The 26,288-nt window shown below is 38.0% G+C and overlaps 1 protein-coding gene and 1 long non-coding RNA gene across 19 annotated transcripts in view; both read right to left on the bottom strand.

The window, feature by feature from the left end:
• Positions 1 to 5,509, bottom strand: part of LOC141370473 (uncharacterized) — a 28,470-nt gene extending 22,961 nt beyond the window's left edge. The window contains exons 1-3 of the long non-coding RNA XR_012374526.1: positions 2,468 to 5,509; positions 1,674 to 1,911; positions 1,420 to 1,470 (exon numbers count right to left, since the gene is read on the bottom strand). This is a non-coding gene — a long non-coding RNA (uncharacterized lncRNA). The remainder of the gene's footprint in view (positions 1 to 1,419; positions 1,471 to 1,673; positions 1,912 to 2,467) is intronic.
• A 2,446-nt stretch (positions 5,510 to 7,955) lies between these two features.
• PICALM (phosphatidylinositol binding clathrin assembly protein) overlaps positions 7,956 to 26,288 on the bottom strand; it is a 105,827-nt gene continuing 87,494 nt past the window's right edge. For 16 of the 18 annotated variants that reach the window (XM_073879832.1, XM_025894286.2, XM_073879831.1 and 13 more), the window contains 3 exons: positions 24,972 to 25,076; positions 10,584 to 10,686; positions 7,956 to 9,319 (listed from right to left, as the gene is read on the bottom strand). In XM_073879832.1, coding sequence (XP_073735933.1) covers positions 10,594 to 10,686; positions 24,972 to 25,076 — 198 coding nt within the window. In that variant the 3' untranslated portion in view covers positions 7,956 to 9,319; positions 10,584 to 10,593. The remainder of the gene's footprint in view (positions 9,320 to 10,583; positions 10,687 to 24,971; positions 25,077 to 26,288) is intronic. The other 2 variants (XM_025894289.2, XM_025894298.2) reach the window with 2 other exon arrangements.

Below are 26,288 nucleotides of genomic sequence, written 5' to 3' on the forward strand. Positions count from 1 at the left end.
TTTACTTCAGCTGCCGTAGAACCAAGGACTCCTGCTTGTGTGAGGACGTGCGGGGTTAGAGGTTCGGGGTTTTGCTTTGGAATCAGCTCCTGCTACCTCCAGCAGAGCAGTGGGCTGACATCAGCACAATGCAAACAGGGCAGGGTGAACAAACCCAAACACTGACGTTTTAAAAGCCTCTTCAGTAATACTAACAATAGCAAACACTTAAATGTGCTTATTATATGCACTTCACATATATTAACCTAGTCAATCCTTCTATAATCCTATGTGATGGGTCTACAATTATTCTCACTTTACCAACAAGAAACAGAGGGAAATTTAGTAAATTTCCCAAAGTCCCCCAGCTAGTAAGTCAGAAGTTACAGATTTTTACCCTCAAAACATCCAGGCTCTTGACCACAAGCTATTCTGTATCCCAGTTAAGTGTATTGAAACTTTATCACAGGATGTTCTAAATGCCTCCATTTATTAATCCGTCAGCTACAACAGTCCTTTGAGGTAGGCATCATTATGCCATTTTACTTACAGATGAAGACACTGAGGCACAGGCAGAGTATATAAGCCATCCAAACTCAGCTTTACACCTACACATGGCTGCAGGGTCCCCACTGTTCCCACTGTGCTGCGCTGTCTCATCAAGCAGCAGGGGCCTCACTCAGTGGCAGAAATGCTCTCAGAAGGGAAGAATGCTCTTCATCGACAAATCTCATGCAAACTGTCCTCTGTATATGTTCCTACCCCAGGCTCTTTCCTCATTTACCCCGTCTCATCTCCAGTCCTGACCACTCAGCATTTCTCTTGCTCCCACTGATTTTGCTGCTTAGCTCATTGTCTCACTCTCTTTTTTAACGTCCTTAACTTCTACTCTAAGGAATTAACATCTCTAGTGCATCCTCTTTTATCTTTGAGGTATAACTGACAACATTTAAAACTAAAGTATAAGATGTGATAATTTGATATATATTTTCTTTGTGACCGGATTCCTCCCACAGTTATACACACATCCCTCACCTCACATATTTACCTTTTTGTCGGCGGCGGGGGAGAACATTTGAGTCCTATTCTCTTAGCAAATTTCGATTATATGAGACAGTGTTATCAACTACAGTCACCATGTTATACATTAGATCCTCAGACCTTATTCTTCTTGTAACTTAAAGTTTGCACCTTTTTACCAACCTCTCATTTCCTCCATCCAATTTTGTTTCTATTATTTTTCTCTTCTGTTTCTATGGACTCCCCCCGACACACACTTTTTTTTGGAATCCACATGTAAGTGAGACCATGCAGTATTAGCTTTTGTCTGGCTTTTTTCACTTAGCATCCATGTTGTCATAAATGACAGAATTTCCTTCATTTTTAAGAATAAGTAATATTCAACTGTGTATATATACTATAATTTTTAAATCAATTCACCTGCTGATGGACACTCAGGTTGCTTCCATTCCTTGGCTGTAGTGAATAATGCTGCAGCGAACAGGAGAGTAAGGTATTACTTCAAGATAATGGTTTTGTTACCTGCAGATATACACCCAAAAGTGGGATTGCTGGATCCTAGGATAGCTCTACTTTTAATTTCCTGAGGAAACTCCACTGTTTTCCATAGTGACTATACTAGTTTACATTCCCACCAACAGCACACAGGGTTCCCTCCTTCCCCACATCCTCACCAGCATGTTAGCTCCTGTCCTTTTGAAAATAGTTAATCTCCAGCTCTGTTCTTTTCCTGGTTTCCATTAATCCTTTACTAGGCCTTAAAAATGGAGATATTCTCTGGAGACTCATCACTGAACTTCCCCTTACTTCACGGTTGTTTCTTTGGTAATCTCAATCACTTGTGATGGGTATTCTTCCACATAACTATTTTCCATACTTCGGATTAATTTCTTCAGATTTGCAGAAGTGGAACTACAAAGCAAAGTATAAAAGCATTTTTATGACTTTCTGAAAGGGCTGTCCAATTCACAATGCCCCTAAAAATGAACAGAGATGCTAGTTCTTCCCTACCAGGAGTGACAGTACTCAAACAGGCAAAATAGGTAAAAAATATAGAGACGAAGGGGCAGGGAACTCCAGAATTCTATTAAGAGACTGTAAAGAGAAAAAGCTAGTCTGAGCAGAAGTTTCAAGAATGGAGGTATGAGAAAGGTTGGAACTATTATAGGCCCTGACTACATGGTGACCACTGAGCCACAAAGGTACACTGAAGGATTGCAGCAAAGTGCAGGGTTGAAGGGGAGCGCTGCAGCCAATCAGACATACGAATCCCCCATGTGATGGATCACCCACGCTACATTTGGGGAGAAAATTACCAAGTGTAGAAACTTTGTGAAACATGTATGTTAAGGCTTGCAGTCAAGAAACTATGTCTGAGAAGCTGCTTGATAAATGTGAAACTAAAAATGCCTTGTGGGTCTCTAGTTTCCCTTAACGTGGGACAAGGAAACTGGAGAGTTCCACTTACCTCCTAAATCTTCTAGGACAGTAAAACTCATGTTGATGAATGTAAAGCCCTCTTCTCTGTTGGGTGATTGGTAGAGAATTTTGTTCTCCTAGGCACCTTGGACCAGTATTCCTCCTGTCTTCAGTGGAAACTCCTTCTCTCCACCTCATCACCAGCAGACAAACCCCCCCGAGAGAAAACAGCTCTTCCTACTTTTGGTTGGTCTAGGAACTGGCACAGCCTGGTAGTGTAGACTGGTTTTTAATCTGGAATGATAGCAATAAAAATCTGCACTGAGTCTCTAATTGTCTACTATCCACTGATGTAAACTGACCCATGAGAACAAGGTTGTTTTGTTTCACAGATGGTCTCAAGGTATGGCATCCTACCTACTAATCTGACTTGCTATTCTTCAATATGGGCAATTCCTGATTTTTAAATTTACGTGCTATGCAACAATTCAAGCAAATTCCCTAGCCAAGACCCCATCCCGTTATTTCCCTGGGTAAATTTCCTAAAAGTGTAATTATTGGATCAGGGGTAGAAACTCTCAAAAGACTTCTGACAACTCTTAACTTCCAACCAAAAAAGCTGTATAGCTTATATTCACCTCAGCTTTAAATTAGCAATCAAACCCCATGCACTCCTGCCTGTGCTGTTATATATATAAATGCTTTTTGATAGGCAAAATGGCATCCTCCTGCACCAGCATACAGCTAAGTAGTTATGAGCAGACCTATAGCCAGACCACAGAGGCTCAGGATTCCAGCTCACTTAGTTGATGAAGATCACACAGTGATGTACTCCAGGCTTTAGTTTCCTCATCTATAAAATAGATATAACAAAGGTACCTTCTCCATAGACTCGAATAAATGAACAAATACATACAAAAGCACTGAGAATGTCCTTACATTTGGAAAGCTCTATTGTTCCCATTTGAATTTTCTAGTTACTATTAGATTCATTTTTTCATTGATCATCAGTTCTTCGTTGAACTGTTTTTATCATATCCTTTCCCTTTTGCTATGAGACAGTCACCTATGTTTTCTTCATCTTTCTAATTCTTTACATTTATACTCTTTAACCCATTTGGAATTTATATTGGTATATGTTGGAGGGAATTCTGTCACCCTTCCCCAGATGTATGGTACCAGTTAAAACCACTTATTAAATAGTCCATCTTCTTACGTTTACTCTTCTGAAATGCTGTCTCTACCACATGGACACCTCAGTTATTAAGTTTATTAAATGCATGAGAAAAACACTTGTGTTTCTCCTTTACTCTCATACTTCAGACACCAGACATGTGGATTTCCCACACCAAATAATTATAGGACACCAGCTGGGTACCCTAGAATTCAACTCTCAACACTAACTAGAGTTGGTGCAGACCCCAGAGGTGAAGGGCTCAGTCCTACAAGAAGGCCCAAATTTCCCCAATGCCCCAGATCCCAACTTCAAGTCCAGGTTGTCACCTGTATCTCTCACTTACTAGCTATAAACGGGGGTTCCTGTGGGTTTGATAATTTACTTGAATGGCTCACAGAATTCAGGGAAACACCAAATGTTTGCCAGTATTATAAAGGATGTGATAAAGGATAAAGATAATGGCCAGATGGAGATACCTAGTCTGAGAGTAAGCTTCTGTTGTTGTGAAGGTGGGGTGCACCACCCTCCTGGCAAGTGGATTTTTTCACCAACCCGGAAGCTCTCCAGACCTCTTAGTATTGGAATTTTTATGGAGGCTTCATCAACATAGGCATGTTCAATCATTAACTCAGTCTCTAGTCCCTCTGTCCTGAAGGATGTGGTTGGGTTGAAGTGCAAGCTTCTCATGACAGCTTGGTCTTTCTGGTGACCAGCCCTCATCCTGAAGCTATCCAGGAGCCCACCAAGAGCTGCTTCATTAAAAGACACCCCTGTCGGGCGCCTGGGTGGCTCAGTTGGTTAAGCGACTGCCTTCGGCTCAGGTCATGATCCTGGAGTCCTGGGATCGAGTCCCACATCGGGCTCCCTGCTCGGCGGGGACTCTGCTTCTCCCTCTGACCCTCTTCCCTCTCGTGCTCTCATTCTCTCTCTCTCAAATAAATTAAAAAAAAAAAAAAGACACCCCTGTCACCTGGGAAATTCCAAGAAATTCAGTAATTATATATCAGGAACCAGGGTCAAACACCAATTAAAACAAAAGATGTTCCTAGTGCAGTCTTAGGAGCTCTATGCCAAGAAGAGGGGACAGAGACTTTTATGTTTTCTATCATTTCTTTATCCTATTGTATTATTTCTTTTAGGCCAGTATGACACCAGTTTAACCTCTGTAAGATGAACTGTCATATCTTTCATTTCCACTTTGGACCCACATGTGATATATAAATTGTCCATCATAAATTAAGTTCTGCGTATCAGAGCAGTCATCAAAGATTAGCTCCTAGCAATAGGTGTTCTGAACACCAAGCACTGGGCACAGCCATCCTTGCTGGACTTATCGGGCATCTTTCCCCTCCTACTGCAGTGCCTTGACCTGCCTCTTCCTGGCCCTTTGAGACTCTTTTAATATGTAATCACATGGAAGCAAAAAGCTTTTCAGTTCTTACCCTACTTCAGGACAAAAATGACCAGAGAAGTGCAGATTTCATTTTGTACCTTTTAAGATGGCCCCTAAGTTAGCTGGCAGCACCAATGTGGTGTGCCAGATGCTTCCATGTAAAGTGTTCCTGAGAGGCCAAGGAAATCAAATCATTAAGTTCTGCACATTAGTGCAGCCTGGAGTCCAGGTGCATGGTGGGGAGTGGGGATTGTCTATTTCTCTATTGATACTTTCTTCCCTACAGTCCCAGTCAAGGGTCAAGGGCATGATAACCCAGAGCTTTGTTTAATCAGGAATTCAGGGCAGCTGCCAAGTGCCCAGGCTCAAGGGAGACAGGGAGGGTGCCTGACTGGAATGCTCGGACTGGGTTAGGGTTAGCATCCCGAGTGATTCTCACACAGCAATTTTTATATCAAAACCAACCTTAAAATTATTTTTGGTAGCAGATAAAGGAAGAGCTATTTTAAATAAGAACTTACTAGAAAATGAAGCTTCTAGGGGCACCTGGGTGGCTCAGTTGGTTAAGCAACTGCCTTCGGCTCAGGTCATGATCCTGGAGTCCCTGGATCGAGTCCCGCATCCGGCTCCCTGCTCAGTGAGGAGCCTACTTCTCCCTCTAACCCTCCCCCCTCTCATGTACTCTCTCTCTCTCTCATTCTTGATCTCTCAAATAAATAAATAAATCTTTAAAAAAAAAAAGAAAATGAAGCTTCTATAAAACTTTCCCTTTTCTCTCATAGCTGTCTACTATCAGTGTAACCTACTACTCTGCCTGAAGACAGTCATACCTGCTCCGTCCCCCAATACCACATAAAGAACTTTACACAACTTTTGACAATGTGGGTAGTTTCATCCAGAATAAAAACTACACCTGTATGCTACACATCAATAACAAACGGGACATTTACTAAGTGCTTACACCAAAATTAGAAATACTAGCTAGAGACTTAGAAAACATTTAAAAAGATTTTATTTATTTGACACAAAGAGTGAGAGAGCACAAGCAGGGGGAACGGAGGAGAGGGAGAAGTAGGCTCCCAACTGAGCAGGGAGGCTGATGTGGGACTCGATCCCAGGACCCTGGGATCATGACCCAAGCCGAAGCCGCATAACCGACTGAGACACCCAGACGCCCCTAGAAAACATTTCTGATTGGTGACACATCAAAATGGAAGATGATACTGCAGACTTTCCCTTCAGAGCCTATTCAGACAGCAGAATTCCAGGCCAGTCAGCTCCATGGAAGGTAGCAAGCATGGCTGAACAAAGAACTAAGCTATGTGCAGTGGCCACTGATGGAAGCTGTGAACCAGTTCTTCTGGCTGAGTGCTGTGGCCTCTCCATACACTCTGTGACCCAACCACTGCCAAATACATGGCACCACACTCATCCTGAATGTAGAGATGTTTTTCTCTCCATTGAGTGTTAAATAAGCATTTGTATCAGTACTCTGAATTCTCAGAATTTGGAAACATGTTTGTTGATGACAATGAAGAAAGGAAGAGACTTGAAATTGTTTTAGTTCAAGGAGAAACTTACCCCATAAAGGCCTCTCTTCCAGGGTCATGTTTTGTTTGTGGAGAAAAAATTCCTAGTCTAACGTGAGGCCTCTTCCTAAATATGGACTCTCATAGTCACTGGTTAAGAAAAGGATATCTTTAAGAAAATTTTGAATGATGTTAAGTCAACAGCAAAAAACTAATTTTGAAAATGATTTGCGACGAGTATCGCTGCCCTCTGCAGCTAATAATCTTACCTCCCTCTGTAGCCACTGCCAACTTGGTAGTTGGGTACTAAGATGGTGTGGACATGTGCAGGTTTAGAACCTAATATAGTTAAACATACAACAGCTAATTTACCTCACTTGTTGTACTGTGATTAAAGCTAATATGATCATGTGTTTTGTATTTTTCCTTGCCTATGATGTCTGGGCATCAGAGCAAGAAGCAGGAAATGTGCTTCATGGAAGAAGACCATGCAGAAATGAAGCGTGGTTATCAGTCTACAATGCAGAGGGACGCAATTCCCTTTTTGGTTCATATACCAGAATAAACAGCAGGTCATAAAAAGGACAATGGACCATGAAACCAAAGACCTGACTCCTTTATCTATTAGCTTATCGACCTGAGCAAGTTCCTTTCCCAGTTCCTGATTCCAGTCTGTAAACTGGGTAAAATGTGGATAACACCTATCCAACAAGCCCCAAAGTTGTTTCAACAATAGGATGAAAATATTTCTAAAGCACCTTCACAAACATACAAAATAGTAACAATAATAATAATAAAGTAATTATAAAAGGAACAAGCCATAGACCTGAAACAGAAGATCCACTCAAACACAAGAGACCAATCAAAATCTGTGATAATGTTAAGGAAGTTAACTATGGAAGTACAATTTCCCAGTTTATATGAAAATGGTTTAATAATAGTGAAACTCAGAAACTAGTAAAATTAACAAAGTATATTGGCTAAAGATATTTTTTTCCAACCACGGCAAATATAATGCTGACACTTATCAATGCAAAGTCTTTAATCCCTCCATCATGTACTCTGAATCCTACTTACTATTTAATATGAAACATGATATAGTCAGAGATGTCTTTGGCAGAATAACCACATGCATCAATGTGCCAAACACAAGCATTTTCTCTTTATACTTACCTGACCGAAGACATCTGATCAAAGACAAAAATCAACAATTTTAATAAGTAGTTTATCAATAAGAGTCTAGAAGGTAACAAAAGGTACAAAGATAAATCTTTTAGAAAATTAAGTTAAAACAAGTAAAATTTACATTTTATTAAATCAGCAAATATAATCACCTGCGTATATTTTTACTAGCAAAAAATAATGATACTGATGATAAAGAAAAACGAAAGGAAAAAAAAAAAAAACGCACCTCAGACCAGAATACCATAACAAAAAGTTTTGTGGAAGCTGCATTTTATTTGAAAATCCACCCATTTTTGCTAACATACATTTTAATATTGTAAACAAAAATAGAATCTGCAGAGACAATGCAACAAGTATGCTTAAACTCATGTACAGAATTGCTTTCCTACAACGAACTGTCCTTCTTAAGGCCCCTCTCAACCAAAACGTTAAGATGTATTTACACAAAGCACCGATCAACAGTGCAGTTTAATTCTTCGTTAACTAAACTCTTGGCTAGACATTAACTTTAAAGATACTATTTCCCCTTATTTAAAAGGTACATGATCATAACATGGCATGAGCCAAATAAAAGGTTTCGAGGATTTTGTCCCCTTCCCTCCCCCCATAACACCTCCTAGAGTTTTACTGTAAAGAAGGAAAGTCTTGAAGTGAAAGCAATTCCTCACATTCATTTTGGAAAGGCCCTAATGTCAAATGGAAAATAATGACATGCCAAGCACAAGCAGTAAAGTTCCTTCCCAATGCACTAATGCTGAATTTAAAATGTAGTGCTTTTCCTAGTCAGTGAACTGTTCCCTTGCAAAATCCTAGGCACAGAATTGACTATAAGGATTAATGCATTTATAATGCTTCCCTAAATCCCATAGAGACTGAGAATTCTTAAGCGATTCGGACCTATGGACTTGCCTTAAAATATTTAGTGCTCTGTATGTCAGCTGAAAAGCATTCTGAATCAGATTCACTTTTATGGATAAAAATCAAACATACTGTGTACATCCATACTCATTTTCATAAGGAGGTCTGATACAATATTAATGTTATGTAAATTGATAATCATAAATAAATACAAATACTTAAGGAATGTCTACTGCAAACTGAATATATAATTTTTTTTAAAAGAAAAGTTAATTTTAGTTACTGTTTCTATATCTGTGAGGACTGGAGAAAAGAAAGATACTGCATAATTAAGAATTATGATTTTGATCCCCCCAAAAGAGTCCTATTGCATTACAGTAAAGGACACAGCTCTTCTCTCCAGGCAGCTTTTCCAAATACAAATTTCACACTTTCCAAATAAGGGCTTTTCTTGGTAGGTTACTGATTATGGGTATTAATAAGAGTTGAAAGAACTGAAGGGTTAGTCACCAAAAAGACAGATCTTAGTCTGAAATCATGGCAATTCTTGGCTTTATAAACTGTATTGATACGTTCTCCTATAGACTAGTCCCAATTTCCTTCATGGGCCTTCACTGGGTTACTGTAGCATTCTAATGGAAGAAGAGAGTTTTAAGAGACAGCAGTTTGGATTTTGCTGGAAGTAAAAGTATTTGCTGCTTGAGCACTTGTCTTTTTGAAATAATTCCATTCTCTTCCATCTAGTTACATAAACTGTATCTGGAAAAAAAAAAAAAAGAGTGTAAGTTCATTCACTGCATTGTAAGATGTCTTCTCACAAATAAAAATGCTCTGTGGCTTTTACCATTCAATTGGCCCAGAAATGTTTACTGCATGTTTATCACAACCCTGATTACAAAACCAAGTCAGTATCAGCTCATCATGTGCCAGCATTCAATATCTGAAGCCTAATTAGAGGGACTTCCAAATATATCTTTCTAATTACTAAAAACCAAGAGACAGGGGAAGAAAAAATAAATGAACAATTTTTCAATGACAAGTTCAGAACATCTGTCCATGAACACAAATATTCCATGTGAAAATCTCATTCAGAGAAGCACAATCTGACTTATTATTTCCAAATGATATCATAAAATTAGATAATTAAGGGAAGAGAAATATTATCCTTACTAAATCATTTCTTTACTAATATAAATAAAAATCTAAACGATCTACAAAGGAATAGTTTTCAATAGGGCCTCATGTTTGCTCAGATATTTCACTCAGGATATCCCTTAAACTGTTCATCCAAAGACATTACTGAAGTAGATGTGCTAATAAACTTGTCAAATCAGAAGATTTTTCAACTCTCAAAGATCTAGAAGCTCTATCTACATTGGGGGCTAGAGCACCAAGAAGAACAAATTTCACCACCTTCCAGCAAAAAGAGGCAGTGTGGATCAAACAGAATTCTTCCATCAAAAAGGGCATAAAGTATTCGTTTGCCCTTAACTTAAAAAAAAAAAAAAAGTCTGTTTTGGGGAAAATGTTACTACTTTTAAATGAAAAGGCACACATAAATATAACACTTTAAAAAGAAACTATTAAAATGAATTCTTCACAAATCATGTTCAGGGACATTATATTCAAACTAGAGATGCTCCTAGTCAAGCTCTAATCCAACATGCAGAATTGCATTGTTCTCCATACAACTTTTAAGACTGATGAAAACACCCAGTTTTTAAGGGTGGTATATTTGATCCCATCCATCTGCTATGAGCAGTGGATGCTTGTATGTAAACATGAGAGATGGTTCTTTGATTTCACACCTTCTAATTATGTTAAAGGTATTTTCCAAAAGTTGTTTGTCCTTAGGTCCTATTTTGATCTATTTTTATTCTTCACCTAAAGAATAGAGGAGGAGGAGGAAGAGCGAGAACCTAGAGTTCTTTAAAGAAACAAAGGAGAAGAGTGAACTGTGTTTAATATTTGATAAACTTTTAAAAGTATTTAAGTCCCCATCTCACCCAACAAGCAGCAATACCTAAAGTGATTTATAAGAAATCCTCCAAAGAGAGCTCTGCAAAAGGGTCCTTTCCTGAAGCTCTGTGAGGACTGTGACTGGAGGGACTGGATGCTGCCGACAGCTGGGGGAAAAGAAGACAGAGAGAGGGAAAGAAAAAAAGATCTCTGAATGACAGAACATGAAAGCAGAAAATGTAATGAAAGAAGAAGTGGTTTTTGTTTTGTCATCTTTAATAAATATAAAGACAGCCTTTGTAGAAAATGGAATTATTAAAACAAAAGTTTCAATCACATGTGAAGTTAAAGGTATCCAATGGCATGTGTTTTTCAGAAAACAAATTGTTTCTGAAATTCCAAAGGAATAGTCTTTTTACTCAAAAAGGTTGATAAAAGCTGACCCACAGTTAAGACTTCTATTGTGGGTGGGGGAAAGAGGGGAAGAAAGTGCATAATTGTGATTTTTTTCTTTTTAATTGAGGAAAGATGGCTTCTAGTGTGTCCAGGCTATTTGTCAAAAGCTATGCAAACTCTGACCTCAGTCCAGACCCAATACATTCATCCGTAATAGTCTTTCCTTCTTTCCTAAGAGGTGGAAAGTCCTGTCCTCAGTGCTCATACTGTTTTCACATGGAGTTGTCTCCTGCTCTTTCTCTGGACATGCTGTAGCTGATGCATATACTCTGGGAGGTAAAAGTGACTTTAGAGGTCACCTAGTCTAACTGCCCGCATATGCCCTGAAAATAGGGAATACTTAAGATTACTGATTCTGTTTTCTACTTGATTACATTTGCTTGATTCTTGGAATTAGCTGCTATCGTTTAATTTGAATATATGGTGAGGCAAATAGTTTGTTAAACTCAATAACATATCATTAGTATTCCCTCAAAGACAGCCAGTTCCTGAAGAATAACGATGTTCATTTTCATATGTGTAGCTCCTTCACCAAACCTAATTTGAATATTTCAAACCAAACACAAATCCTTTTAGTTTGGAACAAACTTTTTTTTTTTCCTCCCCCCTGCATAAGACTGCAGAGGCATGCAAGCGTTATGAAATGAGCTGTCCTTTTAGGGATGTTCAAGTGAGTATTAAATCGAAGTTGACTAAGCGGGAATATATCAATTCATATTTCCAACATTCAAATCCTATAACGAATTTCAATCCTCATCATCTGTTTTTGCTGGTTCAAAGTGATCTCATTTCTACCTTTTGATTTAAGAAAAGCACTACAGAGAATGAATAGCCAATGACTTTCAGCAAATATTACATCACAAGTATACGCAATTTGTTGTTGTGGATGCCAAAAGCAATTTAAAGGTTTGGAAATCATCTTCAGTTATTTTAGTGGTTGAGCTACTGTCCTAATCCATACCTTGCCCTCAAAAATAAATGTTCAAAGACAATGGGAAGAGACAACGGAAAGGATGATGAACTTACACAGGCAGCTACAAATGGTAGGACGGAGCAGCAGTCTGGATTTGGGGATTCAAGTAACAGCCAGTAGAGACAAAGTAAGGTACAACACAATTGGAAGGATGTCTCCTCCTCCCCACTTCTGACCAACCATGGATGACCATTCAGAAGCAGAATGATTTTAAGTAAAGTGATCACCAGTCACTGAGAGCTGGAGAGAGTCTAAGATTAACTGGTTTTCTCTACAAAACAGATTTTCTCTTTCACTTGAAGTTCAAACAAAAACACCAAAAATCCCTTATTGTGGATAAAGTGCATCCAAAATCTCAAGTTTCTTACGAGAGCCCCACAGTAAAATGTCTTAGTCATGTTTTCATGAGGATGGCAGTCTGAAGACCCGACAGTCCCAGAGGAAAATGCACGAAGAATATGCTAAAAGGGAACACTTCTATTCTTCTGAATGCGTGAGTGCATACTGCTAGAGATATGTCCTACAGGCTTACAAATGTTAGAGGATCAAGTTCCTTGGGTAGAAAAAAGTGCCAGATTCTAACTAATGCTTCCATTCTGACTTAAATTAGAAAAATCCACATACCTTTAACTTTCATTTATAAATATGTAGCCAAATTAAAACATGAAAAAACAAGATCTAATACCCCTGTAATAAGCTCAAACTTACTGTAATCAAACTCATCTCAAGCACATGGAACAGTGGCCCAGACTGCTTTGGCTGACCACAGAGTGCTAAAGGCAGGGCCATGAAGCAGCCCTGGACCACCTGTGCCCACCTCTTCCTGGCACCTGCATCAAAGCACAGGCACACCATGCACTGTTGAGAAAGTAGCAAGCTCTGAGAGTAAGTAAGGAAAAAGAAAAGGAAATATGCTGCAATAGCCCAATTACTGCTCAAGGAAAGCAGGAAGAACAGAAGAGCATGAAGGGGCCAACAGGATCCTGGTGGGTGAGAAGCAGTGGGATTGGAAAAGTCTGAAAAGTCACCTGTAAGTAAAAGAGCTGACCTTCCTTTACTTATCATTCTATGAGTAAATTAGAGACTATGTAGGGCTGCTAATACTAGGAATGTGTGCTCTCTTAAAAAAAAAAAAAAAAAAATCCTACTACAAATATGTCATCACAAAAAACCCAAAACATGGAGTGGGGAGGGAGCACAGTCAGTTAAGTGTCCAACTCTTGATCTCCACTCAGGTCTTGGTCTCAGGGTGATGAGTTCAAGCCCCGCGTAAGGCTCCATGCTGGGCAAGGAGCCTATTTAAAAAAAAAAAAAAAATCCAGGGCACCTGCGTGGCTCAGTTGGTTGAGCATCGGACTCTTGATTTCGGCCCAGGTCATGATCTCAGGGCCATGGGATTGAGACCTATGCTCAGGGCAGAATCTACTGAGGATTTTCTTGTTCTCCTTCCCCCTCTGGCCCTCCCCCACTCGAGTTCTTCCCTGCCCATAAACAAATAAATGAAATCTTTAAAAACTAAATAAAACATGGCCTCTTACTCATTTATTTCAAATATCCTCCATACCAACTCCCACAGAGCTAAAAAATTAGCACAGCTATTATTCAAATTAAACTGACCTATACCACAACTGAATATGCTTTCAAAGAGTAGTCACTCTTACTGTAAGTCTAATACATAGTCTTCCTTTCTCATTTTATAGGAAAATAAAATATTGAGAAATAGTGAAAGAAGAGCAGCATATAAATAGAAATACTAAGATTTATAAGTAACTGATAGTAACTCTTAGCTGAAATTCCTCCACCCTTTCCCTTCATTCTAATCAACCTTTAAAATATAATGTTGAAATGGGAAAAAAATTCTAATGTTACCCATGGTTGTAGCATGTGTTTATTATAGTTGTTGTAGCATGTGTTTATTATAATAAAGGCAGAGTACAGAAATCATAACTTTAATAAAAGTCAAACATACTTAAGAGATTTAAAAAAAAAGAATTCTAGCAACCAAATGTCATAAAACAAAAATGGTTACTCCTTCATCAAACTCCTGTTCAACACCAAAGAAAGAAAATTTCAGGTCAGAACAAGAAAATAACAGCAGTCTCAAAGTGAGACTAGTGCAACTAAAAGCTTACAGGAGAATAAAGAATTGAGTTATTTAAGGATAAACTTCTGACATATCACTAGCTGTGCTTAACATTCTTGGAGAAGAAACTCTGTCACATCTTTTCTTTCCATTTGAATTTTGCAGTCACCCAAAAGCCTGGATACCAAATAGCAATGCTGTAGAGACTCACTTTGTCTTTGTTAGAGAAGCAAAGTCAACATCTTAAGAGAAAAATGGGTATACTTCCTTTGGGATGACAGTTTTATAGAAAGATAGCACTGAATCTAATCCTGCCTCTTCTATAAATGGGGCTTAAATATATCTAGACCCAATATTCTATCTCCCTTTAAGACTGTTTTGAGGATTAAATGAAAATATACAAAAAGCATCCAGTACACTGCCTGGCATATATTAGTAGTTCAAATAATAGTAGCTCAAATACTAGTTCAAACTTCCCTATCACCTACAATCAAATGCTTATCTATTCTTGTATAAGAGGCCCAGCTCAAACGTCATTAAATCTGTGTCGCCCTTGCTCTCCACTGTGTTCTCAACACTCTGTTTCTCTTATAATGGTTCTTATTCTGCCATCAACCAGTCACTTGTGTGTCCGTATTATACTCACCCTTAGGCTCCGCAGATGTAGGAAACATATTTTCCTGTCTCTTGTTCTGAAATTAGCAATGACTTACACATAGGTAAGCATTCTAAAACATGTTAAATTAAAATGCTTTTTGGTGATAAAACAAGCTCTGTATAAAAATAAAAATAATCTCCAAAGTAGGACATTAGTAGAAAATACTAGAACTTCTCTCTTAATTTTTACCTGTTTAACACTTCTATTTTTGTTTTTAAATGTACCTAATATATTGTTGTAGGAATACATAATTTATAAATATACATTAACTGTATGTACAAGGGTACATGCTTAAAAAATATTTTCCTGATAATGCTGTGCAATCAAAACATTGAAGAGAGAGAAACATTGGTTATAAACTGAACACAGAGTTACAGAACATCAGAACAAGAAGTTGTTTTTGGATGTTTAGAACATAGCCAGGACACTAGTGGCACAACTGGATCCAGCTACATAGAGATATAAATATACAGTGTAGCATTATTAAAGACAATGCTCTGGGGCACCTGGTTGGCTCACTGGGTTGGGCGTCTGTCTGCCTTCGGTTCAGGTCATGATCCCTGAGCCCCAGGATCAAGCCCCACACTGGGCTCCCTCCTTAGCAGGGCTTCTGCTTCTTCCTCTGACCCTCCCCGCCTCTAGTGCACTCTCTCTTCCTCTCTCTTGCTCTCTAATAAACAAAAACTTTAAAAGATGATGCTATTCCTCAGCTGTCTCTGGGAAGTGTGGCTAAAAGAGAGGATTTCTCTACTGTATATAGAGGGCCTGCCCTGTATGTAGGTTCAGTCTACTGCCTCTAACAGCTGCTTCTTGGGTTTGTGTTTAACGTAACCCTGTGCTGGGCCTCTGTCCATCAGTAACATCACAAAGTTATGCCAACACTACTCCTGTCACCCTCAAAGCATTACTCATCTTAGGGGCATCAGACTACTGCCAGAGTCTATAATAATTTAAAAACTGTTAACACAGAAGCTGTAAGTTATTCTAAAATGACATCTAGGGGCGCCTGGGTGGCTCAGATGGTTAAGCGTCTGCCTTCGGCTCAGGTCATGATCCCAGGGTCCTGGGATCAAGTCCTGCATCAGGCTCCCTGGTAGGTGGGGAGCCTGCTTCTCCCTCTGCCTCTGCCTCTCTCTCTCTCTCTGACTCTCATGAATAAATAAATAAAACATTTAAAAAAAAATGACATCTAAATCATCTCATTAGAATTATGGCAACCTAAACTGACAGTTAAAGAAAACCAAACTGGGGAGAGGGAAATAGATCACAAGATTTCTTAAACTGATGGGAGAAAATATTAACTGACATAGCTAAAAATAAACATCTTCTTATATAAGAAGTGCTTCCAAGGATAAGAGAAGTCCTTTTAGGGACGCCAGGGTAGCTCAGTTGTTAAGCATCTGCCTTCGGCTGAGGCCATGATCCCAGGGTCTTGGGATTGAGCCCCGCACCCACATTGGGCTCCCTGCTTGCATTGGGCTCCCTGCTCGGCGGGAAGCCTGCTTCTCCCTCTCCTACTTCCCCTGCTTGTATTCCCTCTCTCGCTGTGTCTCTGTCAAATAAATAAATAAAATCTTTAAAAACAGAGAGAGAGAGGGGCGCCTGGGTGGCTCAGATGGTTAAGCGTCTGCCTTCGGCTCAGGTCATGATCCCAGGGTCCTGGGATCGAGTCCCGCATCGGGCTCCCTGCTCAGTGGGGAGCCTGCTTCTCCCTCTGCCTCTGCCTCTCTCTCTCTCTCTGTCTCTCATGAATAAATAAATAAAATCTTTAAAAAAAATAAAATAAAATAAAAATAAAAAAAGAGAGAGAGAGAGAAGTCCTTTTAAAGTCCCACTTAAACTGCTGATTCCTACTGTTATCAACTTCTTACTGTAAGACAAAGTAGTAATTAAATGTGCCTATAATACACCCCTTATTTGCCATGTATTGGAAATATGGCACTCCAGCTTGGTTAAAAAAAAAAATTTCCAAACTGTGTTCCATATTTAGGCTACCCGCTTTTACCTGATTTATATATTGAATTTCCACTAAAAATGTCTAAGGAGAGAATTTTAGACTTAGACATTTCCAAAAAGGTTTACCCCTCCCCACAAAACAGATGAACTTATTTGGTCCAAATAAATATTTTAATTATTATAAACTAAAGTTTTATATTTCTGGGTAACACTACATTCCACAAACGTTGAACCAATTAAAGTGCTGCTGATAAATTCCTGAAGAATGATGTGGCTTGGTTCCTGTGAACAGTGTCCACAATCTACTGTGCACATGGATGATTCATGCCCTAAAGTAGACCATGCTCAGCAGGGCCGCCCTGTCACCACCGTGGCCTGTGTCCGTGTATTTATCTGACATTGTCAGATACGAGTTATAATTAAGGTTTCAAAATAATGAAGCATGAATTATTTACAATCAAGATTATTTGTAATGCATGCAATGAAATATAAACTGTATTAGATTAGAACAAATTAAATTAGAATTTGGGAACAGAGATAAGTACTGAAAATAAGGCAACCTTATATAATTTTCTTCTAAAAACAAAAAAGTTCCTTATAATAATCAATAAAGGAAAATAAACCTCCACATTCCTAAGTCAATTTCAAATATTATTATTTGATCCTTATAGCAAACTTATAAAGTACACAAGGTAAAATTACCATTTTACAGATTAGGAAACTGAGGCTCGGGCGCCTGGGTGGCTCAGCTGGTTAAGCGACTGCCTTCGGCTCGGGTCATGATCCTGGAGTCCTGAGATCAAGTCCCACATCAGGCTCCCGGCTCAGCAGGGAGCCTGCTTCTCCCTCTGACCCTCTCCCCTCTCATGCTGTTTCTCTCTCTTGCTCTCAAATAATAAAATCTTTAAAAAAAAAAAAAAAAGAAACTGAGGCTTACCCAAGTTACACAGTCAACTTGCCCTGAAACACTTGGTTAGTGAGGTGTTGACACTCTGTTGAATTGTGTCCTCTCACAAAAATCCCCAGGACCTATGAATGTGACCGTATTTGGAAAGTGTCTATGAAAATGTAATGAAGTTAAGATGAAGTCATTAAAAGGGCTCTAATACAATGACTGGTGTCTTTATAAGAGAAAAATGCCACATGAAGACAGACACAGGAAGACGCTAGAAGTGCTAGAGCTGCAAACCAAAAAATGACTGGGGCTACCACTTTCCCTCTGTGGAAGAAGAAAGGTAGGATCTTCCTCCAGAGGATTTGGCAGGAGCATGGCCTGGGGCCCTGTTTTCAGCCATCAAGTTTGTGGTATACATTGTTAGGGGCAGCCCCATGACATGAACAGTAGACTGTAATGCAGATCTGTTGACTCCAAGGCAGGTGCTTTTGTTTCCCCTCTAAAATCTGCTATCCCAATTAATTTCAACTCAGCTAAAATTTATGGCTATATTTAACATACAGGTAAAAGTTAAAGTGGTAAGAGAGAAATAATTTTTTTAAAGGGACTTCTCTAGTAAATATTAAGACAGTCAGTACACCCCTGTATTTTCTATTCACACAGTGCTGTATATGGTCACTGATGTTCATCACAGAGGTAGAACTTTACAGTCATTCAAGATTTTAAGAATATGTTCTGGTTTTTTTTAAGACAAGAAATTAGATCTCTACCTTTTAGAAAGAATGTTCTTAGCAAAAACCCAGTAAAAAGGTCTTACTCTATAGTCTTATTATTAATTGTCAGCAGATGGGACTCAAGTTTTTGTTTTGACTGATTCAGGTATGCCCCAGGGACTACAGAACCACTCTCACCTATGGTATTAAATCCCCAATTCCCAAAGTAAACTCCCTGACGATCTCTTCTAGGAGGCAAGGATAAATGAGCATAATGCACTGCTGACAAGGCAAAAGGCCTTCTTAACAGAAATCCAGCTGGGCAGATCAGCTGACAGAAGAGGCACTGCCAACACCCACAATTAACACACCAGGAAAGTTAAAAAAAAAAAAAAAAAGAAAAGAAAAGAAAGAAAAAGAGAAAAGAATAAGAAACTAAGCCTAACAGCAAAAAGAGCCACTAGTTCTGACACACAAGAAAGTCATTAAAAAGGCAATTTTTTTAAGACTTGAATTATTCCTATATCCAACAGTGTCCCTATTTAGAAGGGTAAAAGGCACTCACAACAAGCCATTGTTTCCTTTCAGACACTTAACTGATGTCAGACTTACTTAAAACTGGCCGTTACAAACAAAACACAGCAGCCATTTTGTGTCTTTAGCCATATCCTCCATAAATAAAACTGGCAACCCTCCACTAAAACAAAACGAAACAAAAACCAATACCAATCAAGAAACCAACAAAACTTTTAATAGCCTATTTTAAAAATTAAATACCCTTATGTTAACTCTCTGGTTTTTATATTGCTTTTGGGAAAATAGACTGGTATGGGATCAGAGTAAGTTTCTCATATAAGGAAGTGATAAGAATGTGACTAACATAACACCCACTCCCCCCAAGATCTTCAACAACATCTAAATTGCCTGATAAACATCCACTAAAAGAATATTACTGCACATCATAGTGACTTCAAAAGAAAACTGAAACTAACTAGATTAACTGTCTTCATGCTTTTAACAGAAAAGTTGCATAATGCAATGCAGAATGAGTTTAATAAACTACTGGTCAGCAATGGACATTTCAATGTATACACCAATAAGTACCAGTAAGATTTATATAAAACACTATTAAGAGAAGGAGTAAGAGTCCTCATTCTCTTCAAGTTAATAAGCAAACACACTCATAAAAAGCCATCAATGAGCAAAACTGGGAGGAAGCATGAAAAGAGGGGAAAAAAAAAATCACTAACCACAGGGATCTAGTATTTTCCATGTAGTCAAACATCTAGGAAGATACACTAATGCGGAACATATTTTTTTTCTTAAAAGCTACAATACTGGGCATGAAACAGAAGAACATAATCCCCATATTTTTGAGCAACTAACAGTTACATAAAAATACCTAAAAATTACAGAATAAGCCAGGACAAAAAATGAGGGGAGAGCAGGGTGAGTGTAGAGGAAGGCATAATTTCAATACTACAGTGTAGTCTATTAAATTAAAGACAATATTGTAAAGAACAGAGTAGTCTAGTCTGAGCTAAGAGCCATCTGGAAGGTATTAGCTAATACTAATGCAGCACTTAGAGTAACCTAGATATAATGTAGGACACAGAACACAATTGTTTAGAATGCCTCACTAAATGGCAATAAGATAAACATATCTGGTAGGGCTGAGATACTCTCAAAAATATTAATTTAAAGTAAGTGAGCAAGAGACCAGAAAATACAAGTTATGCCCTGGGTGAGTAAAAGGTCCCAAAAAGCACTTCAAGGATCAGGGAAAGATTTTTGGCAATAGGTGTAGAACTGGGATTTGATTAAAAGATTTTATTTTGATGGGATTTCATTTTACATTTAAATTACTGTTTACTTTACCATGTTCTCTCTGTCCTCAAGGAATTTTGAATCCAAATGAAAAAAGGGAGGAAAATAATGAGAGAACTAAAAGGTAATTCATTAAGAAAAATTATTCTGGTTACAACTAGCATTTTTTTTTTAAAGATTTGATAGAGAGAGAGACAGCGAGAGAGGGAATACAAGCAGGGAGAGTGAGAGAGGGAGAAGCAGGCTTCCCTGCAGAGCATGCGGCTGATCCCAAGACCCTGAGATCATGACCTGGGCCAAAGGCAGATGCTTAACGACTGAGCCACCCAGGCGCCCCTACAACTAGCATTTGAATGGGCAAAAATTAATCCAAGGGACTGGCTCAGAACCATTAAAAATTAAAGCATGAAAAAAATCTCACCTAATTCAAAGATAAACAGCTTAGGGGCACCTGGGTGGCTCAGTCATTAAGCATCTGCATTCAGCTCAGCTCATGATCCCAGGGTCCTGGGATGGAGCCCGCATCAGGCTCCCTGCTCTGTGGGAAGCCTGCCTCTCCCTCTCCCACTCCCCCTGCTTGTGGTTCCCTCTCTCCCTGTGTCTCTGTCAAATAAATAAATAAAATCTTAAAAAAAAAAGATAAACAGCATAATTTTTAATGTTTAAAAATATTCAATCATGAAATTAAAGGTATCTTCATTTCTTAGGTGACTGTCATCTGCTATTTTAGCTTACAGTAACTATTAGCTAACAAATTAAACCAATTTTAAATATGGCTATAAATTATTACACAATGGTTATTAAGTAAGTAAGAAGAGAGATCAATGAAGAACAAGTAAGTTACATAATAGAAAAGGTTAGTTTTCAACCAGATTCACTTGTTTGACAATGTTCTTGTTTGACAATGTTCAAAACTATTACGAGTCAGGCACTGTTCTAGGAACCAGGGACACAGAAGTAAACAAACACACAGAAGCCTGCCTCTACGAGGCTTATAATTCACTTCAGGAGTCTCTTGCGGGACTGGATGGATAGGTGGATAGACTGACAGGACAAAGAGATGTCAGGTAATATAATAACTTCTATAAAGAAAAATAATGCAGGATAAGGAAAAGAACTTCAGATCTCAGAAGTACTGGAAAGGGATGAGAGAGGACTAAAGAATAAGTAAAGAATAAGCACTGGGTAAGGTATGTAAGTGTTGAATCACTATATTGTACACCTGAAACTAATATAACACTGTATGTTAACTAACTGGAATTAAAATAAAACCTTAAAAAAACTAAAAACATTTTCAAAGGAAAAAAAAAGAACAAAGAATAAATCTACTTTATGACAGATGAAGGCTTTCTGGCACAGACAAGCAGCAAAACACTGGATACCTACTGAGAATTGTAAAGGCATGGGAATTGAAGAACCTAATAATGTTCTGTTTACTCACTATTACTCTTACAAATATGCACACTTTTGTGAGGTAGCTGTTAAGAAAGAAGGAAAGCTAAGGGGATGGCTTTTATGTTCAGTTATATTTAGATTCACTTCCTTAGATTTCTAAATATGGAGATAAGATGCTAAAAATACTGCCCATAGAAGATTATTCCAGTATTTACAGAATGGATTAAATTAGAAAGGTAAGAAACACAGGGAGACTGTTGTAAAATAAGCATGAGATAAAGGGTTCCAATCTGGGTGAAGGCTGTAGAAAGCAAGAAGGATGGATCTAATGACAGCAGAGAAACAATTAATGGGGCTTTGTGATGAACAGTTGGAGAACAAAGGGGAAAAGGAATGAAAAGTAACATTAAAAGATTTGAGATCCTGGGGCGCCTGGGTGGCTCAGCTGGTTAAGCATCAGACTCGATTTCGGCTTAGGTCATGATCTCAGGGTCATGAGAGTCTCACCATGGAGTCTGCTTGAAATTCTCTGCCCCTTCCCCTGCTTGTGCTTTCTCTCCCTGAAATAAATAAATACAATCTTTAAAAAAAAAAAAAAAAATCTGAGAGTCTGATTTTCAATTGCTTGAAACTGACTGAAGCTTTTCTGAGCCACTTCACTGCCACCTGATTTTCTCTTTTCCTAGTTATCCATTTGCTTCCTTCATGTGCTCTCTTCAATCTATATTTAGAGTTAAGGACTAACATCAAATTTTATTTCTTAACTTGAAACTTATTACTCTAATGTTCTCATTCTCTTCTCTTCTTTCCTAATTTCATTAGGAAAAGGTATTTCTGTCACTGTCTCTTTTCATGCCCATGGAAATTCTTGTACTTTTTTGGTGTTTCAGTGAGTTATGTGGATTTTTAGAAGGCAACAGGATATAAAACCTAGAATAAGAGCAGATGCTAGGGGGCTGCTACTTTTTATAAAGGCAGATTTTTACTACAAATTTTTAAACCATGTTTTTTTCTTTTTAAAGCAAAATTCATATAAAATGTTTGAGTAAGGTTAAAAGCATTCCCAAAACTACAGATGTTCTTCACATCTACAGAAGTTATATTCTGAAATGTGTAAATGTAGTTTATAATCCAGCAAGAAACCCAAAGATTTGCAGAGTGGTTCACTGCTGCCCAAAAGGAAGACAGTGCTAGTATAGTAGGCATATGGGCCCAATCCCATTAGTAGAGAGGCAAAGTGTTACAAATGAGCATTGGACCAGAAACCAGGGATTCCTGGGCATAAGTTGCATTTCAGCACTTACTTAGTTGAAGAACCTTTCCAAGTCTCAGCTTTCTCAATCTATAAAATGGGATGGTGACACTAGGCCCATCTACCTTAAAAATTATTTTGAGAAGAAGGTGAAATAATAAGTGCTTGGAAAATGTCAGGTTAAGGTATCCAAGCTTAAGGTTATAATGTATTCTGCTTATGAGACAGGAACCTGCAAGACAAGACCCAAACTGGGGACATAGGGTCAGCCACACATGGGGGAAAAACTTACTGTAGTCAGCAGTTCCTGGTAAATTTATAGCACTGGATTAAGGCTTTTTCTCTTAAATACATTTAAGGTGCTAGTCACTTAGTCTATACAGAAAAAAAAATTTAAATAAATGATAGGGGTGCATGGGTGGCTCAGTTGGTTAAGCATCCGACTCTTGATTTCAACCCAGGTCATGATCTCAGGGTTATAAAATCAAGCCCCGCGTCAGGCTTCACACTCAGTGGGAAGTCCGCTTCTCTCCCTCTGCCCCCCCCCCACTCGCATGTGCTCTAAAATAAATAAATCTTTAAAAAAATAAATGATATATATCTGACTTAAAAGTATAAGCAACAAAGAAAAAAACTGAAAGAAAAAATAAAGGACATGAGAAGACATACAATCTCAAGAAAACATCTACACCAATAGGGAAAGCATCAACATTTTAAGATTATAAAATCTAGTATATTTCTTTAGCAAAGCCAGTATTTAGAACTACTAGTGGTAAAAAAAAAAATATATATATATATATATATATATATATATATATATATATATATACACACACACACACACACATATATATGTATGTATCTCCATAATCCATTTTATAAAACCAAATACATGCGAAATAACAGACTTATAAAAAAGTTATGGCTGCATCAATTACTCTCATTTCCAGCTATCTTCATTGTAAATACTTTGACTAAGGAACAGGAAGAAAGGTTACTTTAACATGAACAAAAAGGGGGGAAAAAGTGGCATCTGGGCAAATATATGAATTACAAAGAACATGGATTTTACCTTTTAATCAGAACTAAATTCACTATCCACTCCAAGTTACTGGTACTCCCTGAGATGCCAATTATGAGTTAAATACTCAAAAAGACTAAAAAACAAAAGGATTGATTGCCAATGGTTCATGAGTCTATGAAATACATAGACTAGATTCAAACTGGACAAATACAAACTAATATTGGTAGTTTAACACTGTAGGCACTGGCAAGTGTAAATACTACATGTATTCCAGTGGGAAAGGAATAACAAGCCCATTACCAAATGCTCACACCAATGTTTTCAAGTATTAAACACATGAAAGTAACCAATCAGTTGGCATCAGAAGCAGTGTTAAGAAAGGAGTACTTTAACAAATGTGCATAATTATTTCTAAGTGTCACACAACAGGAGCAGGGCCACAGACAAAGAATGAGAAGCCATTCTATCACTTCCTGAGTGTCTCATCCACTAGTATGCCACGAGTAACAAAGAAGCTGCACATATCTTCTAACCATAGTGGGGAAAAGCTTTTTTTTTTAAATCCAGATTCCCCTAATGCTAACAATAATGGGATGAAAAAGTATTACTATTTGGGGTGAAATTTCAGGAACCGGGAGAGGGTCTTAGAAACATTTGAAGAGCAAAGTCTCGCCTTTAAAGAAATTAGGTCAGCATGGCGTTTCAAGGATTTTTTGCCTTCCCACCCTCCCACCCCACCCCACTAATTTGTTTTTAAATACAATGCTCAGTGGCAGGAAGTTATCTAACGAAAAAATAACATTCACAACTTTTTGTAGACTTGCCATGTTTCACAAATATCCCAAGGGCAACACCTTTGTTGTAGCACCATTCAAGCCAAAACACTAGAGAGTTCAAGGTTTCTAGGGTTCACAAAGGAGAGCAAGCCAGAATCATGAATAGAAAATAGGTTCCTTAACCTCAGAAAAACCATCCTCTGCACTGACCAACTACAAGTTGTCAAGAATTTTCCATTCTAAATGTTTGTAATCTGCTTGTCCGTTCCTTCCAAATAATCAATATTCTTAAAAGCTCTTTTAGATGATAAAGATAGGAAGCAAATAACATCCACCGTCAAGGGGAAAAACATAATTTGTTTCTTAAGTTGTATAAAAGGAATTTTTAGTATTCTATCCTTCTCACATCAGGCACATTAAGAATTACATGTGGCACATTAGTACCTGTGCTCCTGATACAGAACCAAAGGGGTTTGGTGGTCTCATGACAGGCTGGCTGTATATTAAGGTTGGTTGTGTCATTACAGGTACACTTCCCATTTGAGGAGGCTAAAAAAAATAGAAAAATATTAATTTAGTTAATGTCGACTAACATCTTCCTTAAGTAGTAAAAAAAAAGGATGACAGGAATGGAATGTACTAGTACTTTTACTTTAACTCAAAGAAAAAATTCTTTTGAATACAAATAAGATTGACAGCTACAAATTCTTAAGAGTTTTTTTTAAGTCTTAAATGTGTACACTTTTAAGGTTTGTGGAAAAAAAAAGAAAACCTTAAATTTAAGCAAAATTTAAACCTTTCTACAGTATGGCAGACAAAATAATTTTAACCAATCCAAAATTATCAAATTTGCAATTCTGAAATTGCAAACATAGGAAAACTTCAAACTGTAAAATGGCTAAGATATTTCAAAGTAAACTGTCTTTATCAGTTCTTATGCCATATGCAAGTGATCCGAAGTGAATACAGTTGATTCTTTGAAGAGGTTTACGCTCTATGGTTCTTTCCTTTTATTTCATCTATTGTTAGGGAGAACCAAGAAGAGGCTTAAATAACACATGAAGAGATTAGTTCATTCTTGAGTAACTGAAAATAGAATCTCAACCAACCATTTCTCTGTTTAAAAACTACTACTCCATGGTATAAAATTAACACAAATAAGTAACCAAACAGAACATACACACCACTACATTATTTTGGTTAAAATGCCGTACTCTAAAATCTTACCTTCCTACAGGTTCCACCTTTCAGTTCAACTCCAAGCTACTTCCTAAGATACTAAAGCAGCAGCACAGTAGCAACCCCACGGGATGTGACGTTGCCTCCTACCAGCAACAGTTCCTCCAACACATACAGGGGGCTGAAGCCATTCCCTCCATTTCTTATCTAAGTGGGTCTACATATTAAGACAGCTGGGAGAGTAAGGGCAGTGTAGACTGTGGACTGTGGGCAGCTTAAAGGTAAAACAACTATTTCTGCATGGTAGCAATCACTGTCTTAGGAAAGTTTCTCTGGCCTGTACTAGACTAAATTTACCCCTACACAATTTGAGAAATGTTAATTCCTCCCTTCCCCTACAGTATTAAGGTTATAAGACTTCAATGGTGTTAATGTAAGGTAACACAAATAAAGGGTTGGAGTTAACACGGATGTTTAAATGAGTGTGTAATGAAGTATAAAATACTTAGCGAAGTTATGAGGGGAAAAATAAGCCAAGTAATACTGTGAACATTCATAAATGATATCTGCTGTATAATGACT

This window comes from Callorhinus ursinus, unplaced genomic scaffold, assembly GCF_003265705.2.
Source record: "Callorhinus ursinus isolate GAN/ISIS: 27379988/994484 unplaced genomic scaffold, GSC_fseal_2.0 scaffold35, whole genome shotgun sequence".
In the NCBI taxonomy this organism is placed as follows: domain Eukaryota; kingdom Metazoa; phylum Chordata; class Mammalia; order Carnivora; family Otariidae; genus Callorhinus; species Callorhinus ursinus.